Source organism: Chiloscyllium plagiosum, chromosome 5 (genome assembly GCF_004010195.1).
Source record: "Chiloscyllium plagiosum isolate BGI_BamShark_2017 chromosome 5, ASM401019v2, whole genome shotgun sequence".
Taxonomy (NCBI): domain Eukaryota; kingdom Metazoa; phylum Chordata; class Chondrichthyes; order Orectolobiformes; family Hemiscylliidae; genus Chiloscyllium; species Chiloscyllium plagiosum.
Genome location: NC_057714.1, coordinates 49,506,904 through 49,522,240, shown reverse-complemented (window position 1 = coordinate 49,522,240; position 15,337 = coordinate 49,506,904). Strand labels below are relative to the sequence as shown.

The 15,337-nt window shown below is 41.2% G+C and overlaps 1 protein-coding gene across 2 annotated transcripts in view; it reads left to right on the top strand.

The window, feature by feature from the left end:
• tmem245 (transmembrane protein 245) overlaps positions 1 to 10,398 on the top strand; it is a 120,051-nt gene extending 109,653 nt beyond the window's left edge. For both annotated transcript variants that reach the window (XM_043690056.1, XM_043690057.1), the window contains one exon: positions 8,302 to 10,398. In XM_043690056.1, coding sequence (XP_043545991.1) covers positions 8,302 to 8,347 — 46 coding nt within the window. In that variant the 3' untranslated portion in view covers positions 8,348 to 10,398. The remainder of the gene's footprint in view (positions 1 to 8,301) is intronic.
• Positions 10,399 to 15,337: the final 4,939 nt, after the last annotated feature.

Genomic DNA, 15,337 nt, shown 5'->3' with positions numbered 1-15,337 from the left:
CACTTCAGACTTCTGAATTTTCTCCCCATTTAGAAAATAGTCCATGCCTCTATTCCTCCTACAAATGTGCATGACTCGCACTTTCCCACGTTGTACTCCATTTGCCATTTCTTTGCCCACTCTTCTAACCTGTCCAGATCATTCTGCAGCCTCCCCGTCTCCTCTCTGCTACCTGTCCATCTTTCTATCTTTGTATCATCTGCAAACTTCCTGAAGAAGGGCTCATGCCCGAAACGTCGATTCTCCTGCTCCTTGGATGCTGCCTGACCTGCTGCGTTTTACCAGCAACACATTTTTCAGCTCATCTGCAAACTTAACCAGAATGCCCTCAGTTCCTTCATCTAGATCGTTAATGTATCAAGTGAAAACATGGACCCTTGTAGAATAACATTGGTCGCTGGCTGCCATCCTGAGAAGAACCCTTTTAGCCCCACACTCTGCTTTCTGCCAGACAGCCAAGCTTCTATCTATGCTCACACTTTGCCTCTAACACCACGGCCTCTCGTCTTACTCAGTAGCCTCCTGTGTGGCACCTTGTCAAAGGCCTTCTTGAAGTCTAAGTAGATAACATGCATTGGCTCTCCTTGGTCTAACTTGCCCATTAATTCTTCAAAGAATTCTAGCAGATTTGTCAGACATGACTCCACCTTTATGAAACCATGCTGACTTTGCCCTAGTTTACCAAACACTTCCAAGTATTCAGAAATCTCATCCTTCACAATGGATTCTAGGATCTTCCCCACGGCTGAGGTCATGCTAATCAGTCTGTAATTTTTGTCTTTTCCCTTGCACCCTTTTTAAGTAGAGATGTCATTTTAGCGATTTTTTTTTTCCAGTCCTCTAGACCCCTCCCTCATTCTAGCGATTCCTGAAAGGTCACCATTGACCCTTCTACTTCTTCAGTTCTCTCCCTTCGAACTCTGGGGCACAGTTCATCTGGTCCAGTTAATTTATCCACCTTCAGGCCATTCAGTTTTTCCAGCACCAGCTCCTTGATGATGGCCACCATACTTAGTTCTGCCCCCCTCACTCTCTTGAATTTTTGGCCTATTACTCATGTCTTCCACTGTGAAGACTGATGCAAAGTAATTATGCAGTTCCTCAGCCATCTCTTTGTTCCCCACAGCTACTTTTCCAGTATCATTTTCCAGCATCCCAATGTCCAATTTTCCCTCTTTTTTTATTTTTGCCCTTTATGTCTAAAGAAACTCTTACAGTCTTCCTTTATATTACTGGCTAGCTTACCCTCATATTTAATCTTCTCCCTCCTTATTTCTTTTTTTGTTGCCCTCTGTTGGTCTTTGTAAGCTTCTCAATTCTGAATCCCACTGCCTTTTGCCACATGATATGCTTTCTGTTTTGCTTTTATGCTATCCCTGATTTCCCTCGTCAGCCATGGTTGCCTTATCCTCCCTGTACCATATTGCTTTTTCCTTAGGATGATTCTCTGCTGTGTCTCCCAAATTACTCCCAGAAAGTCCTGCCATTGCTGTTCCAGTGTCTTTCCTGAGAGGCTCATCTCCCAATCAATTCTACCCAGCTCATCCCTCATGCCCCTGTAGTTGCCTTATTCAGCTGTAATACCATTACCTCTGATTCTATCTTCTCCCTCTCAAATTGCAGAGTAAATTTAATCATATTATGATCACTGCCTCCGAAGGATTCCTTCATCTTATCAAGTCTGCCTCATTATACAACACTAAATCCAGTATTGCCTGTTCCCTAGTGGGCTCCACCACAAACTGCTTCAAAAAGCCATCTCATAGACATTGCACAAATTCATTTTCTTTCAGTCTACTACCAACCTGATTTTCCCGATCCACCTGTATATTGAAATCACCCATGATAACTGTAACTTTGCCTTTCCTACACACCTTTTCTGTCTCCTGGTATATCTTGTGCCCCAGTTCCTGACTATGTTTGGAGGCCTGTACATAACTCCAACTATGTTTTTTTAGCCTTTGCAGTTCCTCAATTCTACACACAGATTCTATACCATCTAACCCTACTTAGTTTCTTACTATTGATTTAATTTCACTTCGTACTAATAAGGTGACCTGAACCCCTCTGCCCACCTGCCAATCTTTTCAATAGGATATATATCTTTGAATATTCAGCTCCTAATCCTGATTGCCTTCAACCATGTCTCCATGATGTCCACCATGACATACCTGCCAATTTTGATCTGCACCACAAACTCATTTACTTAATTCCTTATACTGTGTGCATTCAGATATAATACCTTCAGTCCTTTATTAATCATCCCTCTTCTCATTGTCACTCATTTGTCCAGTGCGCTTGAAGTTTAATTGCTGACCCTTTCCATACATTCTGCCCTATTTGTGTCTGTGCTAGAGATTTTAATAACTACCTGAGTTCTGTACTCTTACCTCCTGTATTTCGGGTTTTCTGATTTCTTTCATAAAGTTATAAGGGAGATGTGGAGGTTATTTCGGAAGCACTTGCTGATAATCTGGACAGGTTTGACCCACTGAGGCAAGGAAGTGATGGTAAGTTGAAAGAACCTTGGTGTGACAAGTGATGTGGAACATCCAGTCCAGAGGAAGAATGAAGCTTGCTTAAGGTTGAGGAGGCAAGGATGGGACAGGGCTCTAGAGAGTTACAAAGCAGCCAGTAAGGAACTGAAGAATGGACTTAGGAAAGCGAGAAGAGGGCATGAAAAAGCTTTAGCAGGTTGGATTAAGGAAAACCCTAAGGTGTTCTGCATTTATGTAAAGAACAAGAGGATGGCCAGAGTGAAGATAGGGCCTGTCAGAGATAGTGGAGGGAACTCTCGCCTGGAGTCAGAGGAGGTTGGTGAGGTCCTTAATGAATACTTTTCTTCAGTATTCACTACCAAGAAGGACCTTAACTTTTGAGGACAGCATGAAACAAGGTGATATGCTTGGACAGGTTGAAGTTAAGAAGGAGGATGTGCTGAAAATTTTGAAAATCAAAAGGGTAGATAAATCCTCTGGGCCAGACAGGCTATAGCCTATATTACTACAGGAAGTGAGGGGAGAGATTGCTGCGCCTTTGGTGATGATTTTTATATCTCATTGTCCACTGGAGTAGTACCAGATGATTGGAGGATGGCAAATGTTATTTCCTTGTTCAAGAAAGGAAATAGAGATAATCTTGGGAACTACAGACCAGTCAGTCTCACATCTGTGGTGGTTAACATTTGGAGAGGATTCTGAGAGACAGGATTTATGATTACTTGGAAAGCTATAGTTTGATTAGAGATAGTCAGCATGGCTTTTTAATGAGCAGGTTATGCCTCACAAACGTTATTGAATTATTTGAGGATGTGACAAAACACATTGAAGGTAGAGTAATGGATAAGGTGTACATGGCTTTTAGCAAGGCATTTGATAAGGTTCCCTTTGGTAGACTTATTCAAAGTAAGGAGGTATGGGATACAAGGAAATGTGGCTGTCTGGATATAGAATTGACTAGTCCATAGAAGACAGTGGATGGTGGTAGATGAAAAGAATTCAGCCTGGAACTTGGTGACCAGTGGTGTTCCGCAGGGATCTGTTCTGGGGCCTCTGCTCTTACGACTTTTATAAATGACTTGAATGAGGAAGTGGAAGGGTGGGTTGGTAAGTTTGCCGATGACACAAAGGTTGGGGAGTGGTAGATAATGTGGAGGCCTGTTGCAGGTGAACAATGGGCCATTGACGGGATGCAGAACTGAGCTAATAAGTGGAAAAGTGTGAAGTCATCTACAGTGGAAGATTTAATTTGAATGCAGAATACAGGGTTAAAGGCAGGATTCTTGGCAGTGGGAAGGAACAGAGAGATCTTGGTTCCATGTCCATAGATCCTTCAAAGTTGCATCCAAGTTGATAGAGTTGTCAAGAAGGCATATGGTGTATTGGTTTTTGTTAGCAGGGGATTAAGATTCAGAGCTGTTAGGTTATGCTGTAGCTCTATAGAGCCTGGGATGGATCACACTTAAATTATTGTGTTCTGTTCTGGTTGCCTTATTATAAGGAGGATGTGGAAGCTTTAGAGAGGGTGCAGAGGAGATTTACCAGGATTCTGCCTGGACTGGAACCCATGTCTCATGAAGAAAGGTTGAGGGAGCTCAGACTTTTCTCTTTGGAGCAAAGAAAGATGAGAGGTGACTTGCTTGAGGTGTACAAGATGATGAGAGGCGTAGATAGAGTGAATAGTCAGAGAGTTTTTCCCAGGGCAGAAATAGCTATCACGAGAGAGCATAATTTTAAGGTGATTGGAGGAAGGTTTAGAGATGTCAGAGGTAGATTCTTTACAAAGAGAGTAGTGGGTGCATGGAATGCATTGCCAGTAGTGATGGTAAAGTAAGATACATTAGGGACATTTAGTGACCCTTGGATAGGCGCATGGAAGATGGTAGGTACAATGAAGAATATGTAGGTTAGTCTGATCTTTAGAGTAGGATGAAAGGTCGGCACAACATCAAGGGCCGAAGGGCATGTACTGTTAAATGAGCCCTCTCTCTTCCCCACCCTTCTCCCCTCTCCTCTTCGCACCCCACCGCCTCCCAAACCTTATTTAGTTTAAAGCCCTGTCCAGAAACCTATTATGCAATTTGCCAGGACTCTGGTCCCAGCACAGTTCAGATGAAGGCATTCTCATCGGAACAGGTCCCTTCTTTCCCAATACTGGTGCCAAATTCCCACGAATTCAAACCCATTTCTTCTGCACCAATCTCAGCCTGCATTTACCTGTTAAATCTTATTGACTCTGTGCCAATTAACCCTTGGCTCAGGTAGTAATCCAGAGATTATCACCTTTTTGGTTCTCCTTGGAGGTGAAGAAATCTGAAGGAAGTTTTTAAAATTGAGAGATTTGGATAGAGTAAATAGAGAGGAACTGTTTCTACTTGTAAAGGGACTAAGAACACCAGGACACAAATTTGAAGTGATTTTCAAATGTGATGTGGGAAGAAGCGTATTGATAAAATGGTTTGAGTCTGGAATGCACTGCCTGGAAATATGATGGAAGCAGGTTAAATTAATGCATTCAAGAGAATATATAATAATTTAGATAGAAACAATGTGCAACAGTATGAGAGAAAATGCAGGTTAATGGCATTACTTCGTAATGCTTGTTAGAGAGTTTGTGCAGACGTGATGGGTCGAATGACCTCTTGCTGCATCAGGACAATTCTGAGAGTCTGTAACAAATCACTTCGTAAATACTATAAGCCTGTTCTCCAAGTATGTTGAGCATGTCATGCTGTCAGTCCTGGTATTTGCCAGATATGAGGATTATACAGAAACTTCTGTCCTGAAAAAGAAACAATTTGCTTGATATTTACAATTCCAGGATAAGGCTTGTTTACAGTAATAAAAGGGAAGGAATTGTTCTATTGAATTAAACAGATTTTCAGTGTACTGTAAGCCTCAATCATCTGATCATAATTGCTGAATTTGGCCATAGCAAGAAATCTGTTACCTATTTCATTTTGGGTAAAATAAAGATGCACAAATAATTTTAAAATTTTATTTGAGTAATAGGAATGAATGAAAATAGGGAAGGATGCTTATAATTGATCTCTATAATAATGAACATTCATGTTCTTAAAAATGCTGCATCTGTATGTACATTGTGCCTTGTATTTCTTCGTGTTACTTCCTAGCAGCATGGGCTTACTGTTACTTTCCAGGTGTCAATGTACAAACATTTGCTTTACTGTCTTTTGACAGAATTCTTATGTAACTTTCACTTGCTGCCTCCTCGATTTCCACACTTAGAACCCACGTGAATCTATATAAAGTAAAAAGTTGTTCATAAAGAATAGCAATGTATTAATGATATTTGTGTCTAAGATTTATTAAAGTCACTGCGCATATACATCCTGTTAGCGAGTTTTGAGAAGATTTGTAGCTCAGGTTGAGGTTCTGGATGTAGATTTGCTCACTGAACTGGAAGGTTCATTTTTAGATGTTTTGTCACCATGCTAGGTAACATGTTCAGTGAGCCTCCAAATGAAGCACTGTGGTGTAGCCCACTTTCTATTTATATCCTCGAGTTTCTTTGGGTTAGTGGCATCATTTCCTATGGTGACGTCATTTCCTGTTCTTTTCACGGGGGGTTGGTAAATGGGATCCAAGTCAATGTGTTTGTTAGAGCTCCAACCAGAACGTGGTAAGTGGATGGAGGTTGGGGGGGAGGGGGGGAGTGACGGTGATCGGTCGGAGGGGAAGATGGAGCAGATAGGTGGGAAGGAAGATGGACAGGTAGGACAATTCAAGTGGGCAGTGCTGAGTTGGAGTGTTGGATCTGGGATGAGGTAGGGGGAGGAGAGATGAGGAAACTGGTGCAATCGTTATTGGTGCTGTATGGTTGGAGGATCCCAAGGCAGAAGATGAGGTGTTCTTCCTCCAGGCGTCGGGTGGCTTGAATTTGGTGGTCTGGGAGGGGAGATGACGAAACTGGTGAAATTGGCTGGGGGAAGAACGTCTCATCTTCTGCCTTGGGGCCCTCCAACCACACTGTATCTATTTCAATTTCACCATCTTCCTCAAATCCCCCCCCCATCTTATCACAGATCCAACCCTCCAACTCAATACCGCCCTCTTGAACTGTCCTACCTGTCCATCTTCCTTCCCATCAATCCGCTCCACCCTATCACCGTCACCCACCACCTTCATCCACCTATTGCTTTCCAAGTTACCTTCCCTCTTCCCAGCCCCTTCTATTTATCTGTCAGTCCCAATTAATCCCCCATTCCTAATGAAGAGCTTATGCCTGAAATATTGACCCACCTCAGAGATGCTGCCTGACTTGCTTTGCTTTTCCAGCACCACACTTTTTGACATGTTTAACCATTGCCTAGACTCCTGTACTTCATTTGTCCTGGTCCTTGTGTTTCACATTATTTCTATCCTGTGTGCAGATGTTGAACCTGCTTCTGTATATTGCTAATCTTGATACTACTACTCTCCTTTGCTGGACTCCTGGATCATTAGATATTGGCTCATGGTTGACTGTACTCTTGATTAAATACTTTGTTTTCCAGAAGTGCTCCTACTGATACCCTGCTTTTCACACAGTTCCTTCATTCAATTCCATTTCTTGCAATGTCTCCAAACAAGTGCTTAGAGTTAAATAATTAAATCTAGGCAAGACGTAAAATTGAGTTAACCTGAGTTAATGAGAGCAGCATGACGGCTCAGTGATTAGCACTGCTGCCTCACAGTACCAGGGATCTGGGTTCGATTCCAGCCTCAGGCAACTGTGTGGAGTTTGCACACTCTTCCCGTGTCTGCACGGATTTCCTCCCACAGTCCAAAGATGTGCAGGTTAGGTGAATTGGCCATGTTAAATTGCCCATGGTGTTCAGGGATGTGTAGGCTAGATGCATTAGTCAGGGGAAATGCAGTGCAGTAGGGTAGGTGAATGGGTCAGTGTGGACTTATTGGGCCAAATGACCTGTTTCCACAATGTAGGGGTTATACAATGATTCCATTATGTTTTAGAACATTTCGAAAACCACTAAAGACACCAAATAGAACATTTCCAGGGTCAATTTGTGATTCCATTGTAACTGACTTGATCCAATGATGGTTGCACTTTAGATTTTTTGAAAAGTTCACTTGTGGGCTGTGAGCATTACTGGTTGGTCTGCATTTATTGACTGTCCCTAATTGCCCTTGAAGGTGGTGGTGAGCTGCCTTCCTGAACCACTGCAGACCATATTATGTGGATTGAACCTTAGGGATTTTGACCCTACTTCAGTGAAGGAACAGCAATATATTTCCAAGTCAAGATGATGAGTGGCTTGGAGGAGCTCCCAAATATTAGTTGTTCTTGTCCTTCTAGATGGAAATGGTTGTGGGTTTGGAAGGTGCTGTGTAAAGAATTTCAGTGTATTTCTGCAGTGCATCTGCTGCTACTGAGCATCCATGGTGGAGGGAGTGGATGTAGTGCCAATTAAATAAGCTGCTTTGTCTAGGACAGTGTCAAGCTGCTTGAGTGTTGTTGGAGCTGCACTCATCCAGGCAAGTGAGGTTATTCCATCACACTTGTGCCTTGTAGATGGTGGACAGGCTTTGGGGAGCCAGGAGATGAGTTACTTGCCAGAGTAACTTCGCATATAGAGTTCCTGTAACACACTGATCCCACATTTTGCACACGTTGTTCTATAAAAGAAATTGAAGTACATAAACAATTTTTATTTTTCTGGAAAGGTTTCTCTTTCCACAGGAATTTAAAAGAAACTGTTCAAAATAATAGCTGAAAAATATTGGTTAATGCAGTTGATCTGTTGATAGCTATTGTTTCTTGTTTGTTTTTTTGTTTCAGGCCATTTGAGGATAATCCTGAGGAAGCGAAACCTGGTACTGAATGACTAAATACACTTCCCACATTAGTCAGAGCTTGTTGGCTGATGGATCTGCTGCTTCCTGCACTGAATTTCACAGTTGTGGCCTTCCTGTACACTCCAAAGATGAATATTGCATTAGCTCATACTATGTTGGAAAATTACTCCTCACTTATTTGGGCGGTTAATGTAACTCCCAAGGATACAGCCTAGCTTTTGGGAGGTAGAAGATTCATTATTCCTGGACGTAAGATAAATTATAAATGATCAACAACTGCAGTTCCACATTTGACTGCAAGAAAGTTTGAAGTGATGTTTTTCTAATCTTATGTATGTTCTAAGGATATTTCAGATGACTTTCATTCTCATGGGCTGATCTGAAACAGAATTGTGCAGCTGCTAAAATAAAAAGTTGTATGGCTTTGTTTTTGCAGTTTAAATTGTGAGGCACAAGAAGCAGTTAGTGTATTTTCAGATGATCTAATTGGGTCTTAAAAATTGCACAGTTAAACTCTTTAATCTCCCCTGTCCCCATTTGGAAATCAGAAAATTCCCATATTGGGCTAGGTGCATTTGAGATGCAACTGTAACCTTAATTTGTGGAGTTACTACCCCATTTGAGCATGGAATTTACAAAAGCTTTTTTGGTTTTATTTTAGGTTGTTATAGTTTTCTCATCTTGGTATTCTCTCCTGAGTCCCAAGTGTCCTGTCATTGTGAGGTTTTTGTAGATGCCATAGGTTCAAACTCCTGGATGCTGTTCTTGACTTGGTGGCAGAAAATCAACTAGATCTACACCTGAACATGCATTATCTTTTTCAATTTTATCTGAGGTCACTTACTATATATTTGAAATCACTGTATTTATGATCAATTCAATATGGATGTAAATCTTATTTTTATTATTGCATAATATTGCCATACATTCAGGCTTGTCGCTCAGTTAAAACTACTATTATATATGCTAATTGAATGTTGTTAAAATTGTATAACATAGAGAGTCTTTGCTTTCTTATTTCTGTGTTTGGCAGAAAAGCAAATTCATGCAGATGTCTATAATAAATTGGACTATGTCCAGACTTTTCAAAGCAGGATTGTGAATTTAACAGTCTGGTGCCAGCTTTTGTGTTCAAAGCGAAGACTTCAGGCAGTGACAGCACCGTTAAGTAAACTCTCAAAACATTAGTCAATAGAGACTGAGATTAGAAATTCTGGAAGTTGTCCACCTCCAGAAGTATGTTAGGATAGGGTTCCTAAAATGTAACCCAAATTCCAGGAGGGCTCATGTGAACAGTAGGAACTACTTGGGTCCAGACTGTATAGAGTGTGGAGGATTTCAGCATGTTTTCCTTGCTGCTCAATGGGGGTAAAGTATAGGGAGAGGCTGGGATCTCGCCATAACTGCCAATCAATACAAAAAATAATCTGGGTTTTTCTTCATTCTGCTACTTTCTAAATAACAACAATCAGTCAGTTAAATCTACAACCACTTGGATGTGACACATAACATCTCCATTGAGCATTTGTTTAACAAGCATGCATTGTTCATAATCTGTACAACAATCCTGTACACTGGACAGCACCTCCAAGCTTCCTAGGCAAGCCCAGAATTCCACCAATGTTATTTCCAAGATTGGCATTGCAGTAATGGAGGGGCAGGTGTTTGCATATGGTAGAATAACCATTTGACACCCTACCCTCTTAGAAATTCTAAGAGGCCAAACAGGAGAGACTACTGTTGGAAAGCAGATTTGCCTGAAATTCTTCGCTTCACAAAAGGTCACTGGCATTGATTTCATGTAAAACCAGTGTGAAATATCTGGGTGCATACCCTTGAGTAAATTACAAGACCTGTTTTTACAAGAACAGCTTTATTTTTTAAAGCTGTTCAAATATATTAAACTGAAACCCAATTCTATTGTAACAATACGAAAAATTGTTAGTTCTAGATCTGCCTTGAAACAGTTACTAATTTTAAGTTATATTAAACTTTTGGGAAAGATGTACATTGAAATTTTGATCCTTCTGTAAAAGTCTATAAAAGATTTCTTCCATAAATATTGTGAAGTACCAACAAACACATTAGAGTCCATTTTTAAAACAAAAAGTACTGTGATTATACATAGGTAAATGCTTAATCTTTTTACCACAATGCCACATTTTAGTAGAGACCGATCACAAAATGTTTGTAGAGAAAAGTCTTTTTCAGAGGATTGAAGACTGCCTTATTTCAAAGAGGTGACCTAAGGTTGAGATGAAAAATCAAATGGCAAAGATTGGTGACTTTTTAATTTTTTTTGTTTTTAAATACTAACAGATGAATATTTGTGCAATGTTCAGTATATCAGTGTGCTTATTTGTTTCTTCCTCATCTTTAATCTTCAGGGATTATACTTGGAAAATTATTCATGGCCTTAAACCTTAGAAAATATAATCATTTGGTAGTCCAGAACTTGTGTACATTCCCAGCAATACTTGTTGCCAAAGCTTTGCAATGGAGAATACACAGTTAATGATAACTGAGTTTTAGCTTCTTTATTAATTTGTCGAATGTGGGGTTTGCTGACCAACCAGCATTTATTGTTGATCCCTAAACGCCCAGAAGGCAGTTAAAAAAGTCAACCACATTGCTGGTCTGCAGTCACATGTAGGCCAGACCAATGTAAAGGCAGCAGTTTCCTTCCCTTAAAGGGAAACATGTTTTTCCAACAATCAACAAAGGTTTCTTGGTCGTCATTAGACTCAATTTTTATGTTTCATTTGTTGGGATTGAAACCTGGGTCCCCAGAACTTTGCCTGCTTTCTGGATAAATAGTCCAACAATAATACCACTAGGCTATCACCTCCCCCTTGCTGAATTGAAGCAGGTGCAGTGTGTGTTCATGTTCTTTCTGTCTACAAAACATGTGTGTGCTACCATATGTAGCTTGTAGCAAGAATGAGTAATATGGCATACGGATTTGTGCTGCTGTGTTGCTAGGTATGTAAGCCGTACATCCCAAATACTGACTGACTGTATCAAACGTCATATGCCTTTAGCTGTTCACAAAAAACGATGTACTAACTGCACCTAATCAATCCATGCTTGTAAAATTCCAAACAGTGTCCAATGTTAAATGTAATTCCACAATTGGATATTTGCTAGATAATTTGTGCAGTGAATTGTGTTTGCAACCAATTTAGGATTGCAGATTGTTTCCTTTTTCACAGAGAACATGAAGACACACTGCACCCACTTCAACTCAGCAAAGGGGAGGTGATGACCTAATGGTAGGCTATTGATCCAGAAACCCAGTAAGAGAATTGTATCATTCACGGATGCACAAGGCTATACTTTGGGGCATCAGGAAAGAGGGAAACCAAGTTTGTACTGGTAAAACTTTTCAAAATTCTGTTAGCACACTTACTGCATAGTCAAATTTTTTTGACTACTCTTTAAGGTTAAGGTTATGGGGTCGACTATTACATGGATACTATTTTTGAGGGGCTGAAATTTATGTCTGTCAAAATTCATAACCTATCATTAGCAGAAGCCTAATTGATCTCTAAATGAATTAAGGAAAGAAATGAATTATGGTAATTCTGAAAACCTGGAGCGGAACCCAACAGCCAGAGGGCTGGAAGACCGGGTGTGGAGTGGGACAACCAGCAGATTGGAAAATGGAGTGGGATGTGACAACCGGCACTGACTCAAACATTGATCTGTATCTGTGAAGATCCAGGGGTGACTTTTACATGAGATATGGAAAATTCCAGGTTAGTTAGCCAAAGATAGGGGGCCGACTTTTACGTGAGATGGACTATTACTACATATGGTAGTCATGGATGTTTGATTTATACATTTACTAATTTTGTTGTTTTGGTTTTACAACTCAGCTGTCTAAAACCATTTATTAATTCTATTCCAACTTATTTAGGTATACTATCCCTCCCTCTCTTAGCAGTGGTTTATGTTTATCAGATTGTTCAGAATGTTACTAACATTCTAAATTGTTAGAGCAGCTAATACTGTTTAGTTGTGATAGAGGTAAAAAGTACTAGTTTTCTCAGCCACCACCTGGTTCCAACTTTAAAATGTATTTCGCTTGGTCTGCGATGGTGATTTAATTTACAGAAATATAATCTGAGGTAACAAGTTTTATATCTCCTGTTGTTGGAGCAACTCCATTCTATCATAAAATTACTGTTTTTGAGTATTCATACAGCTTCCCTTGGACATATTTCATTCAGATGCAGCTGCTTGCAATATAATAGTTCTAGAACCTGATGAATCTTAATTTAAAACCAGCAACACAAGATTTATCCCATGCAGTAAACTGTAAAAATTGGAGTGGCTAAGAACTATGTGAAGTAAAAATTAACAACTTTATTCTTAAAGTATAACAGAATAATTAACTAACAACTATTTACAATTCCTTCCTCTAACTTATCTTTACCTTCCTTTCTACCGTGGGCGGCACGGTGACAGTGGTTAGCACTGCTGCCTCATAGCGCCAGAATCATAGAGCTGTACAGCATGGAACCAGACCCTTCGGTCCAACCCATCCATGCCGACTAGATATCCCAACCCAATCTAGTCCCACTTGCCAGCACCCAGCCCATATCCCTCCAAACCTTTCCTATTCATATATCCATCCAAATTCCTCTTAAATGTTGCAATTGTACCAGCCTCCTCCACTTCCTCTGGCAGCTCATTCCATACGTGTACCACCCTCTGCGTGAAAAAGTTGCCCCTTAGGTCTAGTTTATATCTTTTCTCTCTCACCCTAAACCTATGCCCTCTAGTTCTGGACTCCCCAACCCCAGGGAAAATACTTTGTCTATTTATCCTATCCATGCCCCTCTTAATTTTGTAAACCTCTATCAGGTCTCCCCTCAGTCTCCGACGCTCGAGGGAAAACAGCCCCAGCCTCTTCCTGTAGCTCAGAACCTCCAACCCTGGCAACATCCTTGTAAATTTTTTCTGAACCCTTTCAAGTTTCACAACATCTTTCAGAGACCCGGGTTCAATTCTCGCCTTATGCAACTGTCTGTGTGGAGTTTGCACATTCTCCCCGTGTCTGCGTGGGTTTCCTCCGGGTGCCCTGGTTTCCTCCCACAGTCCAAAGGTGTGCAGGTTAGGTGAATTGGCCATGCTAAATTGCCCATAGTGTTAGGTGAAGGGGTAAATGTAGGGGAATGGGTCTGGGTCTGTGTGGACTTGTTGGGCCGAAGGGCCTGTTTCCACACTAAGTAATCTAAAAGAAAAAATCTAAAAAAGAAATAATACTCGTGATAAAACTCCCAATTAAGATTTACACAAAATTCCAAATTTTAAAACCAGCCAGCAGTCAACTCTTCTCTTTACCTTTGGCTCTCCAGGTCAGTGTTGAGGTTTTTCTCTGTGCAAACTCCTTCTCCAGACAGGTACCTCTCGAGTTCTGATAGTGGTGTTGTGGTAGTTCTCCTCCCAACTGTTTGATTTTCCCCAGTCTTATACCCCAAAGTATCAGATTGTCTCATTGGCCTTTAAGATTGTCATTATACTCATTTCAAGCTTGATTGGAGTTTGATATTTTCGGGGGGTATAATTTAAACTGGCCTAATTCGAATCAGTTTTGTCGTTTCCAGGCAACTAGCTACTCTAGTAGCTGGAGCATATGTTTCATTGTGTCTTATTGAGAACACTTGGTGCTGTCACTGCTAGCTTTTACTCTCTTAAAGGTATAGTACACCCACATCTTCAGAACAGTATGCAGGTAACTTATTTTTGCTTGGAAAATTTACATTGGTCCAAAGTTTTCAATGTTTGCAAAATTTTAGGATATGAAAAATTAGCTTCATTCATACATTTTGTTTTTATTGTAAAATAAATATTATCAAATCATAAAATGTAAAGCATGTCCAATACTTGCTCTTCAATTGACTTGTTTTCTCTGGCTTTGAGATCTGTGACTAAACCGATACTTTGTAGAACATTATTAATACTGAAATTTACACTTTAAAATAATGAATTTGATGTGCCATATCTGAGTACATTTCACACTTCAAGCATTTGGATGATATGCAGCAGACATTTAATAGTACTGGAGAATTACCACCAGTGGTCCTTTTGCAAGTCCTCCAAAACCGGGGTTGTTTCAACAGCAACAGCCTCTCTCAGCTAAAATTCTCAACATTGAAGTGTTAATCACTCAAAACACGTTCTGTCCAACAGAGCCAGTCATTCTTTTACCTATTAGCAGACTCCCAAAGCAGCTACTCCTCAGAACTCAATTGCACAAGGAAATGCACTAGTGAGCAACAGAATTGTTGTAGGGCTGTCCTCAAACATCTGGGGCATGGATAGGGTTAATCGACGTTTCGGGCATAAGCCCTTCTTCAGGAATGAGGAGGGTGTGTCAAGCAGCCTAAGATAAAAGGTAGGGAGGAGGGACTTGGGGGAGGGGCATTGGGAATGCGATAGGTGAAAGGAAGTTAAGGTGAGGGTGATAGGCTGGAGAGGGGGTAGGGGCGGAGAGGTCGGGAAGAAGATTGCAGGTCAAGAAGGCAGTGCTGAGTCTGAGGGCTGGGACTGAGAAAAGGTGGGGGGAGGGGAAATGAGGAAGCTGGAGAAATCTGCATTCATCCCCTGTGGCTGGAGGGTTCCTAGGCGGAACATGAGTCGCTCTTCCTCCAGGCTTCGTGTTGCCATGGTCTGGCGATGGAAGAGGCCAAGGACCTGCACGTCCTTGGCAGAGTGGAAGGGGGAGTTAAAGTGATCAGCCACGGGGCGGTTGGGTTAGTTGGTGCGGGTGTTCCAGAGGTGTTCTGTGAAACGTTCTGCAAATAGGCGGCCTGTCTCCCCAATGTATAGGAGGCCACATCAGGTGCAGCGGATGCAGTAAATGATGTGTGTGGAGCTGCAGGTGAATTTCTGATGGATATTGAAGGATCCCTTGGGGCCTTGGAGGGAAGTGAAGGGGGAGGTGTGGGCGTAAGTTTTGCATTTTTTGCGGTTGCAGGGGAAGGTGCCGGGAGTGGAGGTTGGGTTGGTGG